The sequence below is a fragment of the Manis javanica genome, chromosome 1 (genome assembly GCF_040802235.1).
Source record: "Manis javanica isolate MJ-LG chromosome 1, MJ_LKY, whole genome shotgun sequence".
In the NCBI taxonomy this organism is placed as follows: Eukaryota; Metazoa; Chordata; class Mammalia; order Pholidota; family Manidae; genus Manis; species Manis javanica.
In genome coordinates this window covers 138630454-138657905 of record NC_133156.1, presented here as the reverse complement: position 1 = coordinate 138657905, position 27452 = coordinate 138630454, and the positions used below count along the sequence as shown (strand labels likewise).

The window sequence follows — 27452 nt, the reverse complement described above, 5'->3', positions numbered from 1 at the left end:
TTAATGACTTATAAGCTGGGTCTTGCTGTCTGTTGTATGGGTTTATTTTTTCAAGTAAATATCATTTGTTTTAGAATGTAAGTGCATAGGGAATTTAAATATATCCTTCAACATTTAGCTTGCTCCCTACAGACTAGCAAAGATGATGTGATTCTAGGGTGAGCAGAAAGCTACATTTAATTAGGGTCCAAAAGCACTCCACTCCAGTGACCCTGCTCCTCCATTCTCGTCCAGTTTTCCAAGTGTGAAAGTCCCATGCAGCCTCTCATCTTCTCACCCCTAGTCTTCTCTCTATGCCAGTAGAGTACATAGTGGTAGTTTTTTATTGGTTGTCTTGCTTCCATGTGGCCGTGCTTTTTTCCCCTTACAGCAATATGGTTAATATTTGAGATGGAACAGGATGTTTAAAGTCATGATGTTATCAGTTTGTTTTCCTTAGAAGGCACAGATGCCCCAACATGCACAGTCCCAGAGCTCTTAATATCCTCCTAGCACAGAGTGCCCAGCATTACATCTATGTTTACACAATTATTATATGTAAACAGTCTGATGTTTTGAGCCAACATATTTTCACCATTTGCTGCCATTATGTTGACTGAAGGCAACTGAATAATATGCAGGGAAGAATCCAGTGCTTTGATTAAAAGAAAAGCGTCCAGATGACTTAGGGAAGTTGGTACAACCGAGCTGTCCACATGAGATATACTTCCGTCTGCTCTTGTAATCCTGAAGTATGGCTTAATGAGTACTATTGGTATTCAGAGTTTGTCCATATTTGAGTAGAGAGCTTACTTTTTAGAAGAGAATTTGCTAACTTCCTTCCAAATAGACTTTGAGTTGTTAGGACAGTTCAGGGACAGCAATACAATACAATTCTTTCACCAGTAACCCTAAACTAAGAGAAGGCACAAAACTGTCCTCAGAAGTCCTACACCATGTCACTGTCAGTCCTTCGGGGTCAGTTTAGCCTCTTGCTCTTCTGATCTCTAGGAGAGCATAATGTAGTCTCTTGACAACTTGTGATAATGTTAATGATGAAGGTTTCAAATAGTAGGTCTAGGCAGTCAGATAGGGCAAGTTCTGCAAGACAGACTAGTGATCTGCCTGCCAAATGTCTAGGCTCAAAAGCTGTCCAACAAAAGTGCTTAGAGAGAAAGACAACCATCACCATTCTGATGGTGGGTTGGACAACAGCAAGACAGGTGAATGAATACATTGGCGAGCAGAAACCATTTCAAAGGGTGTATTAAACTCTGTGTATAACATTTTAGGAATTTTTTAAAAAATGGAAAATAGGACCCATCCAGGAAAGGATATACTAAAAGATCTGACTCTAAACTCTTTAGTTGAAGGATTATAATAAATGTCTTCCTGGTGGCCCTTCCCTGAGCCCTGTCCCCCACCATGCCCTCTTTCCAGCAATGTGCCCACTTGGTGCAGAATGTTAAATACAGGAGTTGGGAGGAGGGGCTTAGGTATAAACACAAAGAAATCTGATTAAGGCTGTCCTCATCCTTTGGCATGCTGGCACACCTCCCTCCAGAAAGACAGCCACCTTCTTGGTTGATAGGGTTTTATATTTTCTTGGCCTCAGCCCTCTGTACACTCATAGAAAGAGACTTTTTCTCATTAGTAACCATTCTTATTTCCTTCCTGCATAAATGGGAAGGGGGTAGGTGAACCCAGAATTTATTCAGACATTTGACTTTTTTTAAACATTTTAGTTCTTAACTTTGAAAGATAGAAACATTAGTAGATATTTTTGTGGAATCTCTTTTAAAGGATATTATAAAACTTTGCAATGTAGCAACTGCCTTGATTTTTTTCTGTTCCTCATCCAACTTAACTTTTTAAAAACAAATTAAAGGTCAGAAGCCACTAATTTATTCAAAAGAAGCCCAGCACAGTGGCAATAGAATATACACTCTATCTTCTGCCCTTTCACTATTTGGGATAATAGCTTTTGGATAATTTTGGATAATGGCTTTTTCTTTATGTAACTTTGGAAAGTATATTTTTACAACCCATGGAATGAGAAGGGAAAAATTGGAGAAATAATGGTTATTTTAGGGAACTAAGTTTAAGGTTGACATTGTGAAATCCAGCAGGCTTAGTACATCTTACGGTAGTTGCCACATTTCAAAGTACAGTGTATTAGTATCTGTAAATCTTCATAGATATGGCTTTCTATTGTGTCTATAATTATATTTTTTATCAGTAAAGTCATAGGCCTACGTCAAGCATTTTTTTTCTTGACTACTTTAATTAAAGAGGTATTCTTGTATTTTAACAGATTTCTAAGATTTGAGCTAGATTTTTGCAGACTATGTCATCTGCAAGTCACATGTAAATTAAAATAGACCCTTTCTGTCATTTTGCATAGGCATTCACAATGTAAACTCACAAAGCACATAACCCTGATGTGATTACACAATGCTCTTTGTTCCCTATTTTAATTATGCAACAATGCCAAACTCTGAACGGGGGTAATTATAGACCCTTTGTGGACTTGGTGGCAAAAACAGAGTTCACTCGCTATGACTAAGTATTAGGTGGATCAGGGTTGTGATGGGCTGTGTCTAATTTTATTTTTGTCTTTATTACAATCAAATCCTAAGAAGAAAAACGATTTCCAGGGATACAGGACTGCTCTGGTCAAAGCTCAAAATTATTTCCCGGAGTGTAAGATACAAAAAAGAAAGAGTTAAATAAATAACTACACATTTGTACACATTTGATACCTTGCACAGTAATTTTGATCAAGGCATTCCTAAATTTTTCCCTAAGAAAATAACTAATCTACTTCATAACTAATTGACTGTATTTATGCAGGTTATTTTTTAATAATGAAAAGAAGCGTGCCCTTTAGTTGACATGATTGGCCAAAGAAGAATGTTCAAAGTACAAATATCTGACCATTTCTTTGTGGCTTGTGCCACTGTGTGCTGTACTGAAGTATTGGAATAGTCGGTCACTGGCTATTCAGCTCTGTTACTTCACAAGGCTCTGCCATAGACAAAAGAGCCAAATGACCATTTTGCAAAATGCTGTTTTCATCATCTTTTTATCTGTCTGATCTATGAAGAAATGTGAAGCAATCTTAGCGATAATCCATGCTTTCAATTTTGTCCAATATGACCACTTAAAATTAATTCCAAAACAGTAAAACATTGAAATTCTCATTCAGATCTGAAATGAAAGTGTCATTTTCTTCTCATTTTTCCTTTTTGAACCATTCTAAGAGATCTGATCTTCGTAACCAAAAAGGACTAACTTACTGCTTGGAGTCTAGCCTGCAAATGATCTGGCCCAGAATAGGGAATTTCTTTTAAGACAGTTTATACTGACTGAAGCAAAACAATTTCTGCCTCAAGGCTTCCTGGTCAACATCGGAAGAATGAATGTTTCTGTCATCTTTGGTAATCTTTGCTTTGACCAAGTGAACAAATGCAACACCAGAAACTCATGAGGAGAATGGAAGCCATCAGCCTGGAACATAATGTCCAAGTGTTAACATTTTCTAGTAAAAGTAAAGTACTCAAGTTCAGATCTAAATTGAAGAAGGTAAGCAAGCAGGCCACCCAGGAGAGCGGTGTGGATATCCCAGCGTGGGCGGGGGAAGCCAGGGTGAGAATGCAGAAGGCAGGAGGTGGGGTGAGTCCTGAGTTCCCTCCAATCCACAGCTGGGCCCCATCGCCACAGTGGCCTATGCCACGAGGTCAAACGGTAGTAGCTTCCTAGAGGAAACTAGAACTGTAACCTACTGAATGCAAAACATCCTAGTATAAGAAATATTTTTATAAGTGATGGACCAGAATCTACCATTTTGTTTGCTGATTAGGTATAAGTCTCCAATTTGGTTAAAAGGGAACTGAAAGCACAGGTTGTCTAGAGAAGCTATCTTAGAGATCATCTCCAGTGTAGTACATGGATACTTCCTCACCTGGTTCCCAACCTCCACCCCTAACATTTTTTTTTAATGATCTTGGGATTAAGTGAAAGCTTTTAAACTCTGATTAATGCCACGTGTTACAATCAGGGACTTACTTTTATTCTTTCTGTCTCTGACTGAATGCTGTTAGGTAATTATCCAAAACATATAAACTTATAGATACTTTCCAAAGAGAAATATGATCCAGATTATGATCTGGTTGGGATATGGGTGAATTAGAAAGTTGATGAAGGACCTTCTTTGTGAGAAATATTGCACAGTTGGTGTGGAAAGGATTTACCAGTAAGGTTCCCATTTGCTTGAATTCTACTCTGCAGCTGAATTTCCAAAATACTATTATTTATTTCCCTTGAAAATGAGGACTTGCTAAAAAAAAGTATGATTTACATTTTCAAAAATAAGATAGTCTAGAATTGGAGCCATGTGAGCCAGCCATGTAAAGTCCTGCCCCCAAACTCAGAGCCCTAAGTCCGTGTTACTTAGCTTCACATTTACTCCTTGGAAAAGCCCCACCCTGTAGGGTGATCCTGGGGTCTCTTGAATAGGGATTATAAACTTGAACTGTAGCAGGCCCAGGGAGTACCCTTATGCAAAATGTATCCCAGGTCAGAGTGAAATATCCGTCCACACCCATCAGGCTGCAGAGAGATCCTCCGCGAGTGAATAACACATTTAAATAAACCAAGTTCCTTTCATTGTTGCCTTCTCTGTTTCATAATAGAAAATAAAATATTTCTCCACCTTATTTGGTAATTGGTTTTCCTGGGCACTTAAAATAATAAGAATATTGTATTTATGAATCAATATTTATGTAGTACTTAGAGCAGTGTCTTGTCTCTAATGTTTTATACATATTTTTACATTAAAAGAAATTGTTAAGAATTTAAACAACTGTGGATCATGTGTTCAAAAGGCTAAGGAAAGTCAAATTTGTTTTGCTTTGGAAACATTCTAATTAATTATTGATCTTTTACATGTTCATAAGTTTCCTGGACATTTCTTCTTTCTCATTTGAATGTTGAATTTGTGAACTAGACTCTTACTCCCTGTGGGGCCTGTTTTCTGCTGTGAAGTGAAAATGTAGTTTTTCTTTAGCAGAGCCTAAATTCAATACTATACCATGTATTGCACTGTGAAAGATGCAAATGTTGGAATTTTGTAACTATGCATGGGCACATAAGGTGTAAGCATTATCTTGCAACTGAAGAGAGAAAACAATTAAAGCTGCCATATAAAGTGCAACTTGAAGGTTGAAAATTACAGATGCAAGTCTGTGCATGAAAATTTATGTTTCCTCTCTTGTTCAGACAAGAGCTGGTTCATTTCCCAAGCTTTGCAAAGCCAACTGTGAGCTCTCTGGAGGACAGCAAGTAAGTATTACTGTCTCTCCTGCACTGTGAAAGAAAAGCCAGTTCTGATTACTACAATTGATTTGTGAATCAGTTCTGGAACAAAAAATAGTTCCTCTTCCATCTTAGGTAACAAATGTAAACAGCATAAGTCTTACAATTCTGGGCCAGCATGAAAGATTATTCTTCTTTATTTATTGTGAGTTTTCATGTTCCGTTGTTGTTCAGAGTGAGCAGCCACGTGAGTGATCTCCAACAGCAGGTATCATGGGAACAATACTGAGAATTTGGCTCTGAGACACTTAGGTGATGGGTGCTGCAAGAGATTGTCTTTGTGCTGTGTCTTTGCAAATACCTTCTGAGTAGATGAATGTTACTAAACTAAGTGTGTGTACTGCCTCAGCCTGAATTAAGTGGAGGCACAAAGAAAAAAGACTTTAAGCTGAAATGTTGATAAAGCACAGAGATGTTCTGACTTCTTCAATGTGAAACATCTGGTTCCTCTAAATAGTTCCTGTAAATATTTCCAACTACAACAAAAGAACACTGAAAGGGATTTGTTGTGGGACCAGGCAAAGAATCTCCCCTTTAGTACATTAGTGGAACAGCCTCTGGGTGGCTGGATCCAGGTGAGACTCTGCTCTGATGTGGGGACAGCTCCTGGCCATGGGGTGCTCGCAGTCTAGTGGATGGAGAAACACTATGGGGAAAGGACTATGATACAGACATATTTTAATTCAGTGGAAACACTAAGTAACTAAACAGTTCACCTGGGTGGATCTGGAGAGCTTGACAGAGAAGCCGGCATCCTTCTGGGAACTCAAGCAGCCACTGGGAATCTACCAGTTAGTCTGGGGGACAGACCTTCCTGGCTGAGAGAACAGCATGAACATGTGATTTTGGGGAAGGGTCTCCTACACACTCTTAAAAAGTGGACTTCATTCCCTGCGCAGTGCCCAGTATAATGCCTGGCATGTAGGAAGAATTCACTAAAACTGTGTGGAAAGAAGTATGTTGGTATCCAGGGGCTACCATTACAAAGTACCAAAACCAGGTGGCTTCAGGCAACATAATTTATTTTCTTAGTTTTGGAGGCTGGAAGTCTGAAGTCAAGGACATAGAAGAGGATCCTTTCTTGGGTCTTTCAGCTCCTGGTGGCCACAGACATCCCTTGGTTTATGGCAGCATACCTCCAATCTCTGCCTTTGTCTTTAACCTGCTCTTTTAACTCTGTGTCTGTGCGTTTCTGTGTCTTCTCTCCCTGTATCTGTTTTCTCTTCCTGTGAGGACACCAGCTGGACCACCCTAATCATCTGAACCTGATTACATCTTCAAAGGCCCTATTTCCACATAAGGTCACATTCAGTGGTGCCAGGAGTTAGGACTTCAACATAGCTTTGTCGGGAACACAGTTCAACCCACAACAAAAGGAATGAGCCGTCCAAGGCTTTGGGACAAGGGGATGGGACTGCATCTCAGAAAGCCAAGTCCGAATGCAGAGCAGAAGCATGTCAGAGTGCTGGAGGGCTGGTCCGAGACCAGAGTCCGGAATCTCAGTGAGCGGGCTGTTGAGAGGAGACACTGATGATGAAAACTTGAACTGGAGTAGTAGCAGTGGAGACTGAGGGGGGAAGGGAATGTTAGCTTCAAAAGCTAATCAAAATGAAGGGCTTGGCAACTGATTGCTTATGGTAGGATTCAAGGTGATTTCCAGGTTTCTAGCTTAAGAGGCTAGGCTTGACAAGTGGTGGTACTATTAACAATACAGAATGTGAAGGAAGAAGACTGCTTCCCAAAGGGTATAAATGCCTTCAGCCTTGCACATATTGTATTAGAGATACAACAAGCACACATGTGGGGAAAGGGCTAGCCTGGATAGTGCAGTCCGGGAGAACTCTACAGGGGCGGAACTGTTCTCTCTCTCTGCTGTCAGGGACAAGAGGCACTGATCACATGCAGCTAGCGAGCTTCTGAAATGTGCAGCGGTGCAACTAGATTTGTAGTTTAACTAATAAATTTAATTTCCAACAGCCACATGTGGCTAGTTACTACCATATTAGGCAATGCTCGTCTAGCAAGTATTTGGATATATGTGTTTAATATATGTGTTTTCAAGGGAGACACGAAGAGAGACAGAGCATGGTCCGGACTAGCAATTGGGTTTCAGGAGTCATTAGCTTGTAAACTGCTAAAGCCATGTGAGTACATGAGTCCACCCAGGGAAGGCCAGAGAGTAACAGGGAAGCATCAAGGGTGAAACCCCTGGGGAACATGATATATAAGTGGCACATCGCATTATGAGGATGAGCAAACAGCACCTGAGAAGGGGAAAGGCAAGGCAGCAGAGAGGATGGTGTTGGCATAGCCATCGGAGAAAGATCGAGACAGCATTCCACCATGTCATAGAAAAACAAATTTGATTAGGTAAACTATGAGAAAAGGTGTTCACAGTTACAATACTCTTTTGCCAATAAATGCAATGGTCATACTTTGTTTACCACAAGAAAGTATATTGTGCTGTAACCATGGATTTTTATTTTTATTCTTCCCTTCTCACCCACCCTCCCCCCCACTGACATAAAAGACATTTCAAAGATTTATGTAGGCAACAATAAAGAATTTATAAAAATGGGACTAATGCAGGGAATCCAGAATAATATGCCCCTACACCCATAGCCCTCTAGCAGGAGGGCCCAGAACTTCTTCCCCATAAGTCCTCAGTGGAGGTTGTACAATTTTTGTCAGATGCCTCTATTAATAACAATATCATTTTCCAGAGACTCCACCCAACTCCTCTGGAAAGTGGGCGGGATTATTTCCAGTTCACTAAAGAGGAGGCTCATGGCTCATGAAGTTGCAGTGACTTGCCTAGGATGATATGAGCTGCACATCATACAGCAGACACCTGATTCCAGATTCAGCCGTCTTCAGTGCCCTTTCCACCTTAACAGCGTTTCCTAAATCTAAGACATTTACAGATGCCATCATGGTTTTTTGTGAATATCTACTCTCACCTGTACTACTATTCATTTCATATTTTTAAAGTAAGTTTAAATTATTGCTTAAAAAAATGAATGTTACAGTATTACCTTACTGGAAAGACCAATATTGCTGGTCATAAACAGATACGGTTTTTTAAACAAAAATAAATTGCAATGAACAATAAGAATATTATTAAATGATAGCTAAATAGTGCAGCCTGTCAAAAAACTTTATCTGAGGCCTGCTTTCTTTTTATTAAGACAGAAGATTAACAAATGTTTAGATAGATTCTAAAAATATGCTCTATGTAAGGAAAACACCATCTCATTTTTTGAAAAAGGTAGCATCTAATTGAGTGGTACTCTTTCTGGGATGAAACACACTACTTTCCTTTATAAAATAAAATAGTATAAGATCCTGCCCCTTTGCCATTTTACAGATAAGAAAAAGGAAGATATTAAGAAGTTATCATTTCAACAAAAAATGAAACCATAAAAAAACCTGATGAATCCAGGATTCTTACCTAGTTTCTGAGGCCATCCGTTATTTCCTTGGGCATAACTTTCCTAAAAGATCCTTTCTAGATACTGACATTGCAGGCAAAATCAGACCACACTGTAGATTCCAAAGATGCCATTCTGTACATTTCAATGATTTATTCATGGCGTTTAAAACAATGTGACTTTTTGCTTCCTTAGCAGTACGTCTTTTCACTTTTAGAAGCACTAAACAGAAAAACAGATTCCATGCTCAGTTCATTTCAGAGTCAGAAACCAGGTAACATTAGTGATGTGGTGTTGAGTCATATAGGTAGGCATTAGGCTAGACCATATATCGTGGTAGGAGAGGATCCTTACTGTCCTCAGGCATTCATCACCATAGCTCTACCCTTACGGGACCAGTCCAGGTCACTGATAAAGGAGGATTTCTGTTCCTGGACACCAGTCTTAGCCATTATCTGATCCTGGGAATGCCACTTTCTGGATGACATTCCCAGCAAGAACTATAAATCCTGAAGGTAACTCCCTCCAGGTAAAGTGCAAGACCAACCTTGTCTACATAAATGTCCACCTTATAGCAGCCAATACTTTAAATAAGTTCTAGGATGTGTATGTGATGTGATCCACATGAAAAGAAAATATTTTGAAATAAAACAAGAAGAAAAATGATCCCTCATTGTATTTTTTTTCACTAGCTAGGTTTTATAAATGTTTTTTTGCGCTTGGGTTTAAGCTAAAAAAAGAAACCTTGCTTTTTATGGCAACAGTTCTTGAGTAGAAAGACAACTTATAAATGGGAAGCATCTTACACAAAAGTTATGGTAATCAGAGGGGGGAAAATGAAGAGTTGCTTTGTAAATTTTGACTTTGAAAGACCAGTGTAATGTAAATATGATTTCCTAGAGTATAAACAACAGTGGTTTGAAAATAAAAACTTGTACAAAACAGGCAGTTATCTAGTTAGAAGGAAATGTGTCTCTTAAGCATGTGTATATGAGATGCCTTGAATATTTTTAATACTATACTGTAATTACTAGAGACATAAAATGTCCAAGACTTTTGAAACCATGAGCTTATAGTTTTTTTTTTCCTCCAGAAAAAGAGAGCTCTATTTTTTGGTATTCTTTACTTATTTAAAGTAAACTAAGAACATAAACATACTGTTCTCATGTAAATTATGTACTTGGAAATGTTTTAAATTATTAATGGATCCACAGTTCTTAAACTTTAAAGAATCTACTGTGTCTAGTTTAGTCAACAGATGAAAATATTATTATAAGAAAGTATTATTGTCTGAGTTAGGATCTCCAATTGCACCAAACAAATATTACACTCATTTAGAGAAAATAAAAAAGCTTACCAAGAGTATCATCTAATCCAAATGTTTTCCACTACTGGGAAATTCTATGTCCACAGCCTTCACCTTGGACTTCTGAAAACTGACTTTTTCCCCCAGACTTAGATAATCTTTTCTATCGTTTACCATCCTCTTTTGTGTGATTTGCATGCACTTTCAACATAGAGTCATTTTTCACTCTCCCTAAAGGATACGGGAAATTGGAGGGGTCAGAATCTGTGCTCTGGTACGGAAAAGATGTGGTCCAGCAACATTTGCTTTATAATCTAGTCAAATGCAAAAACTCCTCCCTTCCTTGACCCCACTGGACACTCAGGCAGCAGGAACAAGCTGTGTTAAATGATCCAGTGAATAAATGAATCGTCACTGTCTTTTCTGCCCTTAAATCTGTAACCGAAGAATCTGCAGAAGCCCAGCCTTCTGAGTTTTAATACCCAATGTATTACCCTGTATATTCCTTGCACTCAATTCTGTATATCTTCCCACAGACATCAACACTGTGTATTTTTTGTTATATTTCAATCTCTTGGATATATCCAGCTTCCCACTATCCTTAGGAGATACAGCCACAAAATGCATGTCCTGTTGCAAAAATATGTATGCATTTCTCCTTTAAATTCTCCCATTCTGCTTGCATGACACATACATGTATTCATCTCTGTTTTTCTTGGAGTCTTACATATGCATAATCAACCATCTCTTTTCCAATAATGTTTATATTCAAAATTAACCAGACATGTCCTTTTTGCAGATTTAATAAAATTTCCCTTATAGCTTTGGCTGTCTGTCCATCCCTCCATTCACCTGTCTGTCCTACCTCAAAAGAATTTATTGAGTGCACCTTTAACAGATTCTATTGTCAATTTATGTACCTATTGTTTAAACAGTTTGCCCAAAGAAAGTCTGCAGGGAAAACAGAAGTCTTGGTAAATTTCTAAAAAGCCACCTGCCTTTTATGTTTTGGGAATTTTTCATATGTTATGAAGATGTATTTGTCTCCTAAGAGTTTGGCATTCCTTTTCCTGATATTTCATGGGACATCTTATGTTCAAATACATGATCAGGAGCTTGTTGCACACACCGCTTGGCAATGCTTCTTGTTGAGAATTCTCTGTGGGTGTTTCCTGCCACAGAAGCAGCAGGAAAGGAAGGCTTTTAAACAAGCTCTTCTGCCTTTTCAGCATGACCCCTATTTCCAGTTATCAAAAGGACTTCTCAGAATTTAAGGACACCCGACGCTGGCATCCATGAATTTGATTCTTGATAGAATCTTTGGAAATGTAGATTTCACTTCACACTTACTTGCAAGTCCTATTTTCTCTGTTCAAAATAATGCCTGGTAGGGTAGAGTTCTTCCCTATGGGAGCCATGCATCTCACCATTTGCCCCGGGGGAAGGGAAGGGAAGATGAAGTATAATGCTCATTTTTATGTAAATATATTTGTAAGTGTACAGTGTATTAAAGTTAGAAATAATATTCTCTTAGATTCATTTTTAAACTGTTATAGCCCAATGTGTATAACCTTACTGCTAAGATAACTAGGCTAATTTTGCCCCCAAGATACCAGATAGGTAGAAATTATACTTGAAATACATACTAAGATACGAAAATACATTCATGCCTACAAAATATTCTAAATCTATATTGTAAGGTCAAATAAAGTCAGCTTTTTTCTGCTTCTGTTTGTATTGCAATATTGTAAGTCCCAGCATCTAGGTTCCAGCGTTCTTCTAACTTCATCATCTTAATATCTGTCTTTGATACTTTCCTTTCCTTTCTGAGTGTGTATCATACCAGGGCATCAGTGTCCTTGTTTCTAAGCTCTATCAGAAATATTGTCAGGTACTGCCCATGTCCATTTAGCTGCCAGTCCTTTGAAAGGGACAGAGGAGAAAAAGCTGTGTACAAGGAGTGCATTAGGTCTCCCTGCAGTCCCTTATGTGAATGAAATATACTACTTGGTAGCTGGAAATGGTGCTTGATTTTTAATTTGAAGCCATGCTTTATTTTCCTGGTATGTTGACATTTATATTCTAGGGCTTTCAGTAGTTCAATATGAAAAACTTCTGTTGTTATAAAGATATATCTAAGTGGCAGTAAATGGCTCCTCCTATCAAAGGGTAAGACAGATTGTATGGCAATCTGTGAGTATTTTATCCATGATAAAATTTATTTCCAGATTAAATATGTATGTGTGTGTGTGTGTGTGTGTTTGGGGGAAATACATTTATATATAAATACATAAGTATTATTTATATTCTCCCCAAAATACATATATATTTGGGGGGGGGGAATAACAAGAAGAAATATTTTATGAACACTTGTAGGTATGCCTGTCTCCAGCTGTCACTTCTTTTAGTCCATTTGGGCTGCTGCAGCAAAATATCACAGACTAGGTGACTTATAAACAACAGAAATTTCTTTCTTACAGTTCTGGAGGCTGGGAAGTCCAAGATCAAGGTGCTGGCAAAGTCAGTGTCTGCAGGGGCCCACTCCCTCATAGGCAGTCATTTCACACTGTTTAACCTCACTTAGCCCAAGGAGGAGCTACCTATGGGGTCTCTTAGGAGGGCACTAATCCCATTGGGAAGGGCTCCACCCCCATTACCTCATCACATACCGAAGGCCCCATCTCCTCACACCATCACCTTTGGGGGTTAGGATTTCCACATATGAATTTGAGAGGGATACTAACATTCAGAGGAAAGCATTGCTGATCACTCTTAATTATTTTTCAAATTATCAGGTGCTATTTATTTAGTGATGACAAATTGTGTCCTTTTAAACATTGTCTGAGCATTCTTGATTGGCTTTAGAATTAGTGGGAAGGAACCAGAGCATCCTGGTGCATGCTCTGGCTAGAGAGACATCCGGCAATCCAAGCGAAAACTCAGAACCCCCAGCCTGTCTCCCCACCAGGGCGAGCAGTGCAGAGCAGTTGTGATTACTGCTGGGGATCTGCTGCCCGGTCCTAGATAGGGGAGGAAGGAGAGTGGGGCCTGGGCTCCAGAATCCTTCCCAGAGTGGAATGTTCCTCAGTGTGCAAGGCTGCCATCTCTGAGTGTGATTATTGGCAAAGGAAAGAAAAAAAACTGAGAACGTCACTAAATCAGTGCTAGGCATCTATCTGGGTGTGCCCCCCTCATCCCCTTCAGTGCTGGGAATTTGAAAGACTGCAGAAAAGTGAACTGCTTATAGATGCCAGCTTTAGGAACACACCTCCACCCCTGTGTAAGCATGCTTCATCCCCCAGGTGCCTAACTCAGGCTGGGCAGGTCTCCGAGCACTGGTAAGGCTTCTCTTTCATGATGAATAGAACAAAGGCAGGCAGGAGAGAGGTTTTGGAGCCCTCACAGCTGCTAAAATATCAGAGCTGAAAGCCTAAGACTGTCTGTCCTTCCCTCCTGGCCTAAGTTCTTCACCTCCCTCAGAGGCAGTTCTCGGAGTTCAGGTGGTGATGAAGGTTAGGGCCATGACCGTTTTGAAATCCCTAGCTGGTTTGCATGTAAGATGTACCTCAAAGATTTTAGCTGATTACAAAAGAGAGAAGTACATATTTCTTTTCTTATGAATGATTTAAAAGGCAGTGTGTATGCCACCTGGGATAGAAAAGTGCATGCCAAGCTGGAAATTATTATTTTTTAAACATGTAAATATTTCCATTCAGTGCAAGACATTTATGTGCACCTAGTATGTACCATAAACCATCTCAAGTGATGCCAGGACACAAATAAAATGATTTAATCTTTGTCTCAAAGGACTTTTTAGTGGAATAGAAGGCATATCCACCAACTGTTGCCACAGTATTGCTATGCAGCAAATCATTCCCAAACACAGTGTTCTTGCTGACACATCTGTGGTTCAGTTAGGCATGGGTTGACCCCAGCCAGGCTCGGTTGAGCTTGTCTCTAAGCCATAGGTTGGGGTCAGTTCTGTCTGCAGTATGGGCTTCTCCTCATCCTAATATCAGTGGACTAGCCTGGCGTGTTCTTTTCATGGTAACGGTAGAAACTCAAGCAGGCAAGCCCAACCACACAAATGGCTTTGGGAACATCACAGCACCTGACATGCCAAAGCAAGCCACCTGGCCACGGCCAACATTAACTAGACCGAGGAATGACACCTGCCTAGGAGGAACTGCAAAGTCACCTGACAAAGGTATGGAATATGGGGAGATAGGAAAAACTGAGAAAAATAATACAATCAAGTATATGAAGGAAAGATAAACTGACAAATGCAAAAGGGAAGAAATGAATTATACCTTGAAGACACTTAAAAATCTCAGAGGGGTGGCATTTGCACTCAGTGACAAAAAGTATATTTCAAAGGACAGACAAGGTGGGGACGTGGAGGCAGCAATAATTCAAAGCTGCTCAGTGAGCAAAGTCAAGGACATATGTAGAATATTTTCAATGTTATATTACAAAGAATTAAAAGAAAGTGTTACAGGGGCGGAGCCAAGATGGTGGCATGAGTAGGACAGTGGAAATCTCCTCCCAAAAACATATATATTTTTAAAAATATAACAAATACAACTCTCCCTAAAAGAAAGTGTTACAGCAGTAGAAAAACTCTAAATAGCCACTCAGGGGCAATGTTTGTTGTCAGAAGTTCTTGTGTCCTATGTTACTTACTGCTGGAATTTCTTGGAAAAGATGGATGCTTCAAAATTCCAAAGGTCTGAAATGTGGAAAAGCACACAAGGATAGAATGTTTAGCCTCATAGTCTTTATAGCTATAAATAGAGCTGGAAATGACTTAGAAACCATCTTCCAACGCACTTCACAGATGAAGAAATTTGTATTTCAGAGATGAATTTTCTTTCTTTCTATACAAATATTTTTTTTATATATTGTGTATTTTTTAAATATATGTATCACATATATAATATATACATATGTGTCTGTGTATATAAAATATATAAACATGTAGAGGGAGAGTAAATGTCTTCCTAAACAAATCTATCCATCTATATATGTAAAATATATATAAATATAGAAGAGTGAATTCTTTCATATATATATATATATATATATATATATAAATCTTTCATATATAGGAAATGGTAGTTGAAAAACTCTCAATCCTTCATAAATTTAAAAACCTCATCAAGGTTTTTGTATCTTCATCAAGAGATCTTTCGGTTTCTATTATTCAACTGCAAAGGGAGGAATTGTTAATCAGAAGGAAAAATAAGTATCGCCACAGATACTCAAGACCTAGCAATACCACCTGAAGTGCCTGGTCTAACAGAGGAAGTGGGGTGGTTCCCCAGGCCCCCGAGTTTGGGGTACTAACAAAAGATGGGAGACTGGATTCAAGGGGGCAGGTGAGGGCAAAGACCACGAATGTTCTCCACACCCACTGGCCAGCCTGCCTCTCCTCTCTTCAGAAACTCATTCCCTTCATTTGTAAATGAAACATACTCCTCTGCCTAACAAAAATATAATTAGAAAATTAAGTCAGCTTGTGTTCATGATACATGAGGTTTCTTCCCAGAATAGAAATAATGAACCTTTGGAGTTGTGACCTAAGCTGCTAATCACCGTTAAGGTGGATCAGAGTTCAGCAGCTTTGGCCTTAAGGCCCAATCCAGCTGATTTGTTTTTATAAAACAAGTTTTATTTAAACAACCACGCCTTTTCGTTTCCATATTGCTCAGCGCGGCTTTTGCACTACACTGGCAGGATTGAATGATTGCAGCAGAGATGGAGCCCATATGGCTCGCAACACCACCAGTATTTACCATCTGGCCCTTTACGGACGTGCACCCACCCCTGGGGTAGATGATGGAGCATTAGCCCTTTCCTGGGCCCGGGGAGCCCGCACATGCTTCTGCTCCCAGTGTTGGCGCTGGATTCAGCAGGGGTCTGCCCAGGACGGCCGCCTCCCTCCCAGGGCCCTCCTGCGGGCATCCTTAACCCTTTGCTCTCTGTCCTTTGCCAGACTCCGACCTGAGTATGCGCACATTGAGCACACCCAGCCCAGCCCTGATATGTCCCCCGAACCTGCCCGGATTTCAGAATGGAAGGGGCTCGTCCACCTCGTCATCCTCCGTCACCGGGGAGACGGTGGCCATGGTCCACTCGCCGCCACCCACCCGCCTCACGCACCCGCTCATCCGGCTCGCCTCCAGGCCACAGAAAGACCAGGCCAGCATCGAGCGCCTCCCGGACCACTCCATGGTCCAGATCTTCTCCTTCCTGCCCACCAACCAGCTGTGCCGCTGCGCCCGCGTGTGCCGCCGCTGGTACAACCTGGCCTGGGACCCGCGGCTCTGGAGGACTATCCGCCTGACTGGCGAGACCATCAATGTGGACCGCGCGCTCAAGGTGCTGACCCGCAGGCTGTGCCAGGACACGCCCAACGTGTGTCTCATGCTGGAAACCGTGACTGTCAGTGGCTGCAGGCGGCTCACGGACCGAGGGCTTTACACCATTGCCCAGTGCTGCCCGGAGCTGAGGCGACTGGAAGTGTCCGGCTGTTACAATATCTCCAATGAGGCGGTATTTGACGTGGTGTCCCTCTGCCCCAACCTGGAGCACCTAGATGTGTCAGGTAAATGGCAACTGACCTCCCATCAGTGGGGCCTTCCCAATGCATGCTCAGGAAGCAGTAGAGGACCTTGCCACCTGGGGAGGGTCCTCATCTTGCTAGCCATTAGAGATGGAGGGTGGGCAGGGAGCGGGCTGACTTACCCCCTTCTCTGTGTAATCATGACCCTGGAGGCCAGAGGTATCCCTTTCATCAAATAATGGCAACTTCTTAGAGGCACATTTGTCAGGCAGGTCAGGTTAGTGTGGCTTCTAAATGCATGTTTCCTCCCTGTAACTCACAGGAACTGCAGAGCAGCCATAGATAATGGGAGCCAAATATCTAATCACAGGTAAACAGGAACCAAATATCTAACTCAAACACAGGTAGTTTAGAAACCACCCTTACTCAACTGGGTATTGTTCCACACAGCCTGAGAGCCACGTCTATGCTGACTTTGTGCTCTGGGCCATGCTCCCGATGGCTTGCCATTTTGCAGATGCTGGGTTTGAAAGGCCATCGTGGCCAAGTGTCTCCTTGTATTCCACCCCCTCTCCTCAGCCCTGCATTGAGTTTGATCTTTTCTTAAGCAAAATTCTCAGTTACAAAGCACAAGGGCAAAGCCCATCAGGGGGAGCCTTTCGTTCTTTTTAAAACTAAAGAAAATCTCAGCATGGCTGCTTTGCTTGAAAACCTCTCAGGCAGGAAGAATTAAAACCCAGACTCACACTTTGACGCCAGACATGGATCCAGCTGTACTAACAGCCTTTCTTTATCTTATCCGCTGCCCAGTCAAAAGATGAACATTTGAGAGTCTGAAATGTGTGAGATGCATCAGGGAGTTGAAGAAATGTGGCGTAAGCCACATCCTCAGGGGCTGCTGGGGGGTCCCGGGTCAAGAAGTAAAAACCGAGGTGAAGGGCGAATAAACAGAATTTGGGATTTACATGCATCAGGGGTAAATGATATCCTCCAATGAAATCCGAGGTAAAAGTCAGCTCTCTGAGCTCTCTCTCTCTCTCTCTTTCAAAAGGCAACATCTGAAAATATTTCAAATGACAGTCAGTTATTTTTCGCAGATTCTTTCCCTTGCTGGAAAGCAACTCATTGCTCCCCTCCTTCAGCTGGCTTCAGGACAAAACCATAGCAACCGAGTTTTCAGTTAGTTATGAGCAGCCGTTGGCATAAAGAAGCAGGAAACCAAGAGGTTTCTTACATTCTTCCTCCAAGGGATTCTGGAAAGAGAAAGCATTGGGATGTGGTAGAAACTAGTTTCAAAACTTCATGATTTGGGATAACTCACAGCTTTCTCTAGATGTGTTTCCTCTTCAGTTTAAAAAAAAAAAAGAAAAGGATTGGATTCTTAAACATTCTGACATTCTGAGCATTGTGGGACTATTTGGGGAACATTCATTTTTCTATTCTTTTCTCAGATTAGAAAATGACTCATTTTTTGAATCCCCATCTTTGTAAAAGGAGATACACCCTTTACACAAAGGGGATGCACCGTACACCTGTAACACAGGCTGCAAGTAACTGGGCCCTCTCTTTTAGGGTCCTTTTGAAATTCAGAAATGCAGAAACTCCATGGCTATTTGGGAATGGAAATTGCTGGGCTTCTAGCCTGAGTGAGTGGATCCTGCTTGGCCCTTCTGACTACCACTCTGTAAGGTTTGATGCCCTTCCACTATATCAACCTGACTGATTTGTAGGTCCTGATATACTTGTGTAGCTTCCCCACATGTCAGTGCATTGCAGTGACTTCCCACATTGCAGTGACTCTGTGCAATCTGTGTACATATGGAGAATCTCTAACTCACCAAGTTAAGAGCACAGAATTCCAAATATTGGGGCAGATGCAGTGGGTTCAGGTAGATGAACTTGAAAGACCCAATAAGCCATAAGAATGGATTTGTATCACCCCCTCTGAATGGTGCCCTCCAGTTCTCAGGGAATCGGGATGCTGTTGATGCTGGGAGAAGCCAGAGGGCTCGACTGCGGTGGTTCATCGGTGCAGTCATTGTTCCCTTGGCTTCACAGCTGGCCTCTGAGAGTGGCCACCTTCTCAATGGCAGTAAACTTGACTTTGGAAGATTCATCTCTGGTCTAGAACTAATTCCCCCAGAGGACAGAGACTGCCTCTCCCACCCCTAGCATGTCCACCTTGAATGCTATCTTTCCAAGTCACTGAAAGTTATAACTAGCTGTTGTGTTTTCTCATTATCACATACTACCTTTCATTAACATTGATCAGGGTTCTTCAGAGAAACAGAACCAACACAGAGTGTGTGTATATGTGTGTGTGTGTATATATATACGTATATATATATATATACATATATATATATATATATATATATATATATATATATGGAGGAGGGAGAGAGAAAGAGAGAGATTTATTAAGAGGAATTGGCTTCCACAGTTCCACAGGCTGAGAAGTCCCACAATCTGCCATCTGCAGGCTGGGGTCCCAGGAAAGCTGGTCAGCAGTTCAGTCTGAGTCTGAAGGCCTGAGAAGCAGGGTTGCCAGTGGTGTAAGTCTCAGTCCAAAGGCAAAATGAGACCAATGCGCTCAAACAGACAGGCAGGGAGAGAGAATTTTCTGTTCCTCCATCTTTGTTCTACTCTGGCCCTCAATGAATCGGATGATGCCCATCCACAACGGGGAGGGCCGTCTGCTCTACTGTGTCCACAGACACAACTGTTCATCTTATTCAGAAACAGGCTCACCGTTACATCTAGAAATGTTTAGCTAGGTATCTTGGCACCTTGTCATCTGGTGAAGGTGTCATGAAATTTAACCATCACAATGAATAATATCTTTAAATATCAATGGAACATACTGAAAACAACTAATTTTCCAAGTATAAAATGTAGTTACTGAAAACGCAGTTGTTTCAAAAGGGCTGCCTGTAACTGGAGCGTGCACCTCACTTCACTAGCTAATCATTTATATCCGACCAGTAGAATCCTGTCCAGGTGATTCTCCTTCCCAGGTACCTGACTCCATCCCCCTCTTCTACTTGTCCACCTGGGAGCATGCTTCACTAACCACTCTCCTTAAACTCCTTTCAACCCCATCGACCCACCCTCCTCTCCACACAACTAACCTCCAGAGAGATTTTTTTCAAACTACAGGTCTAACCATTCATTTTTCTGCGTAAAATCTCCAGTTGCTCCATGACCTACAGGAAAAATTCAAATCAGAAGGGCATATATGGCCCTTAGGGAGCTGCCCTTTCAAGGTTCTGCTATCCCTTTCCTCTGTGTACCTGGTGCTCCCCTCTGTGGAACCATTTGCATTTCCCCAAACATATCACTTCTGTGCATTCAGTGATGTGTGGGAACCTCTCTGGCTTGTGCGCCATCCCTCCTCTTCCCCTCTGCTCCCTGAAAACCCTCTTAGCAGACTTCTCAGTGCACAAACCCCAGTCCAGGTATCACCAAAGTAAAGCCTCCCCTGCCTGATGCCCCAAAAGGTTCAAAGTTGTATTGGTTGATACTCTAAACAAGCACTGGGAAGCTGTAGTGCAGTGAAGTGACTTAAACTTCTCATCAGTAAATATAGGCTCATTGGGAGGATTAGATGGTTTAATACATGTTAAGTCCTCACATGTATGCTGGGCTAAAAATCATGTAATCATCAGTTAATAAATCATAACTCTCGTCACTTTTGGATTGTCATTGTTTTAAACATGTTTGGAAGTTAGTAGTTCCTCTTATTGTCTTAGTCATCTTATATCAGAGTAGGTAGAGATATTACATCAATAGTGAGAGGAAGTGGTAATGAAGAGCATCTTTGGGAAAGCAGAACCAAATCTGAAGTATCGAAGAAATCCCACAGATTTGGTCAGCCCACATTGTTCATTCCCTGTTGAGTAATAGCCATACTTCTTAGCCTGAATGTTAGAGCAGGTCTCCATGATCTGATTCCTGTCTTAACTTCCATTAAATTCTTTCAGACATCCTGCTTCCACCCTATGGATACTCCTCACCAGCCCTCTGCCCCCATGCTTCCTTGTCTCTTGAATTTGCATGTGCTGTTAACCTTGCCAGCTGGGCTCCTAAGTATGTATGCAAATTGTATCTGTCTTACCAGAATCCCCTTAGAGATATCACCACTTCTAAGACTTCTGACCAGTGTCTAAAAGTTCACTTCATGCTGACGTATCTACCTGTAAAGCTCTCATGAAATTCATCAATTGCATGCTACATCTTCGTCATTTCTTACCTCCCCTCCTAAAATTGAAACCTTGGATTGGGAAACTTTTTCCTAGTCTGCATGTACAAGTTAATATAGTCTCACTGAGTCTGAGATGCCCCAGCTTTTAAAAGTGAAGGTTAAATTGGATGATTTCTATGGTTCTCTCCACATTTGTAATGTACGAAGGCATGAACTAGCACACATATTATCCACTGAGCTTTGGGCCAGTTTACTTTGTTTTCAACCCAAACTTTGAAAATCTGTAAGAACTGAGGCTGGAACTGAAATTTTAAATTATTGATCTAAAATAATACAAGTATATCAAAAAAGGGTCTTTACCAAAACTGAGCTTAATTATTATTTCATTAATTGGAGATTCAGTTTCAAAAACAAGGCATATGTTTCCCTGGACCAAACAGAATATAATTCCAGGAGTGCAACATATTTTGCTAGATATTTTTTTAAAAAGAGGAAACTTTAAGAACAAAGGTTGTCATATGATCTTGAAAGACAAAGTGCCTTCACAGGCATCCACAGATGAGCAACCAGCGACTAGTGTGGACATATAAATTCAGTATAAGCAGGATGACAGTCAACCCAAAAAACGAAATTCAAAAACAGGAAGATTTCAAAACTAGCAGTGAGGGGCACAAACCACCAACCGCAAATCCAGAGAGCCCACACCGGAGCTGCATGGGCGGCCTCTGACGACGCTCATCTTTGTTCTCGAGCATTGCAGGGTGTATGCTTTTACTCCTTCTGAAATCCTTCAACTTGGTAGCACATGGCTTTTGAAACTCATTATTCTCAGGAGCTGAATTTTATAAGTTTCCCGGGCAGTCAGCCAAGAGATGAGAGGAAAGTCCCCGTTAGCACTGTTACACAGCCGCTCAGAAGCCTTGAATATTGCAGAAGCAGCCAAGGCACAGAGGTGCCCGCGGTGAGGCACCTGGCCTTACAGCTGCCAGAGAGATTGGGAGGAGCACAGAGAACATGGAAATATATATATATATATATATATATATATATATACCCACACACACAGTCCATGTAGTAGAATCAAGTATATAAACATAAACATTTATTTATGCAACATATATTGACTATGCATACTATTTATATTTACAAAATAAAAATATATTTTACATTTTGGATAGTAATATGTAGTGAGCTGGAATATGATGAAATGATTGCTTCATATATATAAACATGTAGTAACTATATATAATATATAGTACATCATATAATTTATACACACATATATTCCTAGGGGAAGAATGGTTAGAAACAATGGTTCCTCACATATCTAAAGATATCTACCAATCACTTGAAAAAGGATAGAATGTTAAAGTGCCCTGTAGATCTCAAAAAAAAACAACTTACCTAAGCATTAATTTCCTTATCTGTAAAATTTACTGTTTTAAAAATCAGGAAACAATTAATAAAAGCACTTTGTAAATATTTTATAATTCAACATAAATAAAAGGCATTATAATTAACTATAAAACAGACAACTGTCTTCCGACATAGATACATATCAGCCATGGTCAACTTCTTGAGGACATTTAAATGTTGGAATTTAAATTATCATACCTGATCTTCCTATAGAAGACTCTGTCCACTCTATTAATCATTCATTCATTCATTCATTCATTCAGCAGATACTTAAGTGAGCATCAGCTATGAACCAGGTGTGAAGGTTACAGCAGTGAACAGCCCAGAGTTCCTTTTCTCAGGAGTTTACATTCCAGAGTGAGGACAGCAAATACACACATGAACAAGTAAATATAGGATGCCACAAAGGGATAGAGAGTGCTGAAAATAAAGGGGAGTCAGGCAGAAACTGCTAAGTCATACAGGGTGATTAGAGAAGAATTGTCCGATAAACTGGTATTTGCTGAGAGACCTAAGAAAGGGGGGGGTGGCCCGTGGAGCAATCCTGGGAAGCCCTGCCCAGCACACAGACGCTGAGGAGGAGGGCACCTGAGGTGTTTGGGGACCAGCAGGGAATCCAATGGGGTCAGGCAAGAGATGAGGTCAGAGAGCACAGGGGTACAGGTCCTTGGAGGCACCCTTGAACTTTACACTTGGAGTGAGATGGGGGCCATCCGAAGGCTTTGAACAGCATGACATGATTAGAGTTCTGTTTTCCAGGATCTCTTGGCAGCCCTGAGAAGAACTGAATCCACAGCTGGTTACCTTTATTGACTAATAACTACATGTATTTCTCATAGAGTTTTCAAAGTATGTGGGACCCCATTATCTCACTGCATGGTCATTATATCCCTGTAGTGTAGGCATACCAGCTCTGTGTTCCCATTTCCCAAGGGACAGTCTTGAGACTCCAGAAGTTAAGCTTCATGCCCGGGGCCATAAAAAAGTAGACCTGAACCAGGTGCTTCTCCCAAACCAGTACTCTTTTTGCCAAACCAAGGTCATGGCCAAGTCTTCTGTCTCGTATCTCACTTTGGGCCAGAGAACCAGACCATTGCAGGGCAGGAACTAACCTTTACTGAGCTTCAGGAACTTGCAGGGCCAGGGAAGATATTTGCACACATTGTCTCATTTCTTCTTCAGCGCCTTGCAGGGAAAGTGGTCATCTCCATTTTAAAACAAAGGAAATATTCAAAAGGATTGATTTGCCCAGTGTCAGGCAACTAGTGATAGATCTGGAACTGGAACCGTGGTCTTTCTGGTAACTATAGTCCATGAATCAGCTAATGAATCAAGTGAGCATGGTGAACCCATTCTTGCTGTCCTTCTCTGTCAGTCTGAGAGGGAAAGGGGTGACATTGGACCGGACTCAGGAGAGGGAGAGGACCCACGCCCCTCCCCCACCACACGCTTACCTGCTCCCAGGCACGCCCCCCTTTTGCGGAGGTTCTCTGAGCCTGTGATCTGTCTCTTTGTGCAGGGTGCTCCAAAGTGACCTGCATCAGCTTGACCCGGGAGGCCTCCATTAAACTGTCCCCCTTGCATGGCAAACAGATTTCCATCCGCTACCTGGACATGACGGACTGCTTCGTGCTGGAGGACGAAGGTCTGCACACCATCGCAGCGCACTGCACGCAGCTGACCCACCTGTACTTGCGCCGCTGCGTCCGCCTCACCGACGAGGGCCTCCGCTACTTGGTGATCTACTGCACCTCTATCAAGGAGCTGAGCGTCAGTGACTGCCGCTTCGTCAGCGACTTTGGCCTGAGGGAGATTGCCAAACTGGAATCCCGCCTGCGGTACCTCAGCATTGCCCACTGTGGCCGCGTTACCGATGTGGGCATCCGCTACGTGGCCAAGTACTGCAGTAAGCTGCGCTACCTCAACGCGAGGGGCTGCGAGGGCATCACGGACCATGGCCTGGAGTACCTCGCCAAGAACTGCACCAAACTCAAGTCTCTGGACATCGGCAAATGCCCTCTGGTCTCCGACACGGGCCTGGAGTGCCTGGCCCTGAACTGCTTCAATCTCAAGCGGCTCAGCCTCAAGTCCTGCGAGAGCATCACGGGCCAGGGCTTGCAGATCGTGGCAGCCAACTGCTTCGACCTTCAGATGCTGAACGTCCAGGACTGCGAGGTGTCCGTGGAGGCGCTGCGGTTTGTGAAGCGCCACTGCAAGCGCTGCGTCATCGAGCACACCAACCCTGCCTTCTTCTGAAGGGACAGCTTTCTGCCGCCGCTGTTGTCATACAAACATGAACAGAACACAGTGTTTTTTAAAAGCAGCATATGTAAGCTCCCACACCCAGCCATAACAGCCATTTCTTCCAGGAAGGTTCCTAGGTTTTTAATTTTCCTCATTTCTCTGGGGCAACAGAGGTCATGGGGAGCAAGCGGGGTGGTGGTAGGCCAGTTTCTATCACAGCAAAGTGTTCCTGGTGAGGTCACTTGTAGGCAGTTTCTCTTCTAATGAAAGATGTTCCTCCGAAAGTTGATTGCCGGAGCTTTAAAAACAAGCCTTTCTCTCTGTCTCTCTCCTCCTGGCCACACCTCTGGGGTTCTACACCCCTGTTCCCTGTACCCCACCCCTCCCTGTCCCACAGCGACAACACGTCATCAGAGCAAAGAATGCTTTCCAGACTGCCTCCTCTTTAAGCTGTTTGACTGGCCTGAGCCACACCCAGCAAGCCCACACCCACGCAAATTCTTGTCGCGGCACCTGGGATAGGCAAGATGCTTGCAAACCTTTTCAAAGAATCACCTGCAGCAAGCGGCAGTGGGGGAGGAGACCTACATTCTCCCCCCAGCTCACTGCTAATGACCTCTCTGGGCTTCAGCTGCCAGCACCCAGTCGGAGGCCAGGCAGCAGAGGATTAAGCTGCATGCCCATTTTAGAACTGAGGGAACAGAGATGTCCATAAACAGAAGCACCCGATGAATAGAACACGCAAGGCATCTACTTCTTCTAAGAGTATCGATTCATTGGGTGCTTTCAGGAGATTCAGAAGTGCCACAGCAGTGTCCTGTATGTCCTTTGCCCCAATCAGAGTATGGCTCCATCCCTGTCTGTTTTGGTGGGTGAGTCTGTGGGGCATCTCCTCCTTGCCCGCTGAACATGTGGCTTCTCTGCACAAGTGCTTCCGGCATCACCCCCTCCCCCACACACCCCTTACACACACACACACATACACACACACACACACACACACCATCATATTGAAGCAGGGGGATTCCTAATCACAACAAAAGGTCCCACCACCACCACCAAGTTGCTTTCTGCATATTTTCAAATAGGAGGGAAGAGCCTCAATGATTTGTAATTAACAAACAAGACCCAAGAGAACACATGTCCTCAAAGGTTTTTCTACTCCTTTTTGTGTGCATGTGGCACGCATCAGGCACATCTGCCCTGCAGCTGACAGGGGCAGATGCCTCGGTTCTTTGTCATTCAGATCACATTTGTACTTTTCTCATCTATTTATTTCTTTGTGCAGCCAGACTTCATCGCATGGGGCCTGGTGGGGTTAAGTCATAAGTGCTTAACTGTGCAGCTTGCCACCTCGTGGGCCTCCCCTGTGGCTGTCTGCATGTTCTCTGTGCGCAAATGCAGGGCAGACTTTCAGGTGTGCAAATACTGTTCTCTCAGAAGGGAGATCCAGACAAACGGAAAAGGAAACATGTTGGTAGGACTTGGGCACTGGTCCACCAACCAGGCCCTCAGAATTGAATACTAAAATCATTGCAAAATGTGAATTTTAAGTGGCCCTATGTGGTTAGAAATCCATTTGCTAAGTCTCATTCATGTGAAATCAGGATGCCAAAAGAAATTCCATTGCTCATTATGAATTTAATTGTCTTTTGTTAATAAACACATGACCTCTCCCAAATCATTCTCTGGCCACAATCCTCCTTCATCACTGTTTAAACAGTTCATGCATTTCTTTCTCAGAGGGTCCACCATCCAAACCCAGACCCACCGCATCTCCAAGCAAAGCACATAGAGTTTATTTCAGATCAAGCTTACACACCACTTGACAACTGCCTTCCCACTGTAGGCTGCTGTGTTCCTTTGTCTTCTGTTGGCAAGGAGGAGATAGAGTGAGGTGGCATCTGCCAGGAGGTTTTCTTCATGCATCATGTGAAATATGACCTGCTCTCCCATGAACATCAGCAGCAACTTAAATAAGTGCAGTCCAGGCTCTATACCACGGGAGAGAATGAATCGTTTGGGGAATAGTATCTAGTGATAGTCACAGGTTTGGAACCATGGAAGGGTTAAAGGTAGCATTCCCCTGCTCTCTTGTCACCCTCTCTAAAGTCTCAGAACTTGAGAGTCACAAAGGATTGTCCCTTGGCGCCAGGGCCTTCCAACCGAGCTGGTTTAATACTAACAGAATGAGAAGGGAGATCCTAAGTAGCCCCCGAAGCAAAGAAGAGCTGTCCCAGGATACATACCTTTATCCCCACCACCAACTACATCACTTAAACCTGTCTTCCCAGCAGGAGACGAAGCTGACTGCCACACTGATTGCCCAGCACGCACTGTCTTTCCCAGTTTCTTCCTGTTCCCCAGTCTTCTCTTCATCCATTCTGCTTCTCCTTGGGGTGTGAATTTATGGCAGAGGTACTGGGGAAACAGCTCAGCAGATTTTTTAGAGACCAAGCAAAAGTTCTCACTAGGAAATTTATCTGTTTTAAAACATTGCTTCCTTCCTGCCTCTGCTAAATTGAATGCTCATTGTTTGTTTGTTTATTTTAATTCTAATGTTCAAATCACTGCGTGCTGTATGACTCTAGAAAGCCTTAAATTACTACCACCAAGAAATAAAGCAATATGTTGGTAAGCGGGGTATGCCTCATTTAATATTTTGGCCAGAGGAGCGTGGTGTTCGGAACCGGACACTCATAGTGAGCAAGGAAGTTGCCTTGCATTGAAGAGGAAAGCAAGTTGGATCACTGTTGCTATTGTCCCTTTAAAGTTGCATGCATGGTTCTGTCATTTCCCTTGGTTCAATGACCTTGGCTGAAAATCAGCAGGTAAGTGAAAAATCATTACCTTCACAGTTTAGTTCATGTTTTCAATTCCTAACCTAAACTCCTGGAGCCAGATGTATTTTGGAATTCATAGTTCTTTATA

At 42.2% G+C, this 27452-nt stretch overlaps 1 protein-coding gene across 3 annotated transcripts in view; it reads left to right on the top strand.

Annotated features, from left to right (window-relative positions):
* FBXL7 (F-box and leucine rich repeat protein 7) overlaps window positions 1–27159 on the top strand; it is a 381821-nt gene extending 354662 nt beyond the window's left edge. For all 3 annotated transcript variants that reach the window (XM_017666274.3, XM_037025164.2, XM_073237716.1), the window contains 2 exons: window positions 16088–16699; window positions 23797–27159. In XM_017666274.3, coding sequence (XP_017521763.1) covers window positions 16088–16699; window positions 23797–24533 — 1349 coding nt within the window. In that variant the 3' untranslated portion in view covers window positions 24534–27159. The remainder of the gene's footprint in view (window positions 1–16087; window positions 16700–23796) is intronic.
* The last annotated feature ends 293 nt before the right edge of the window (window positions 27160–27452 follow it).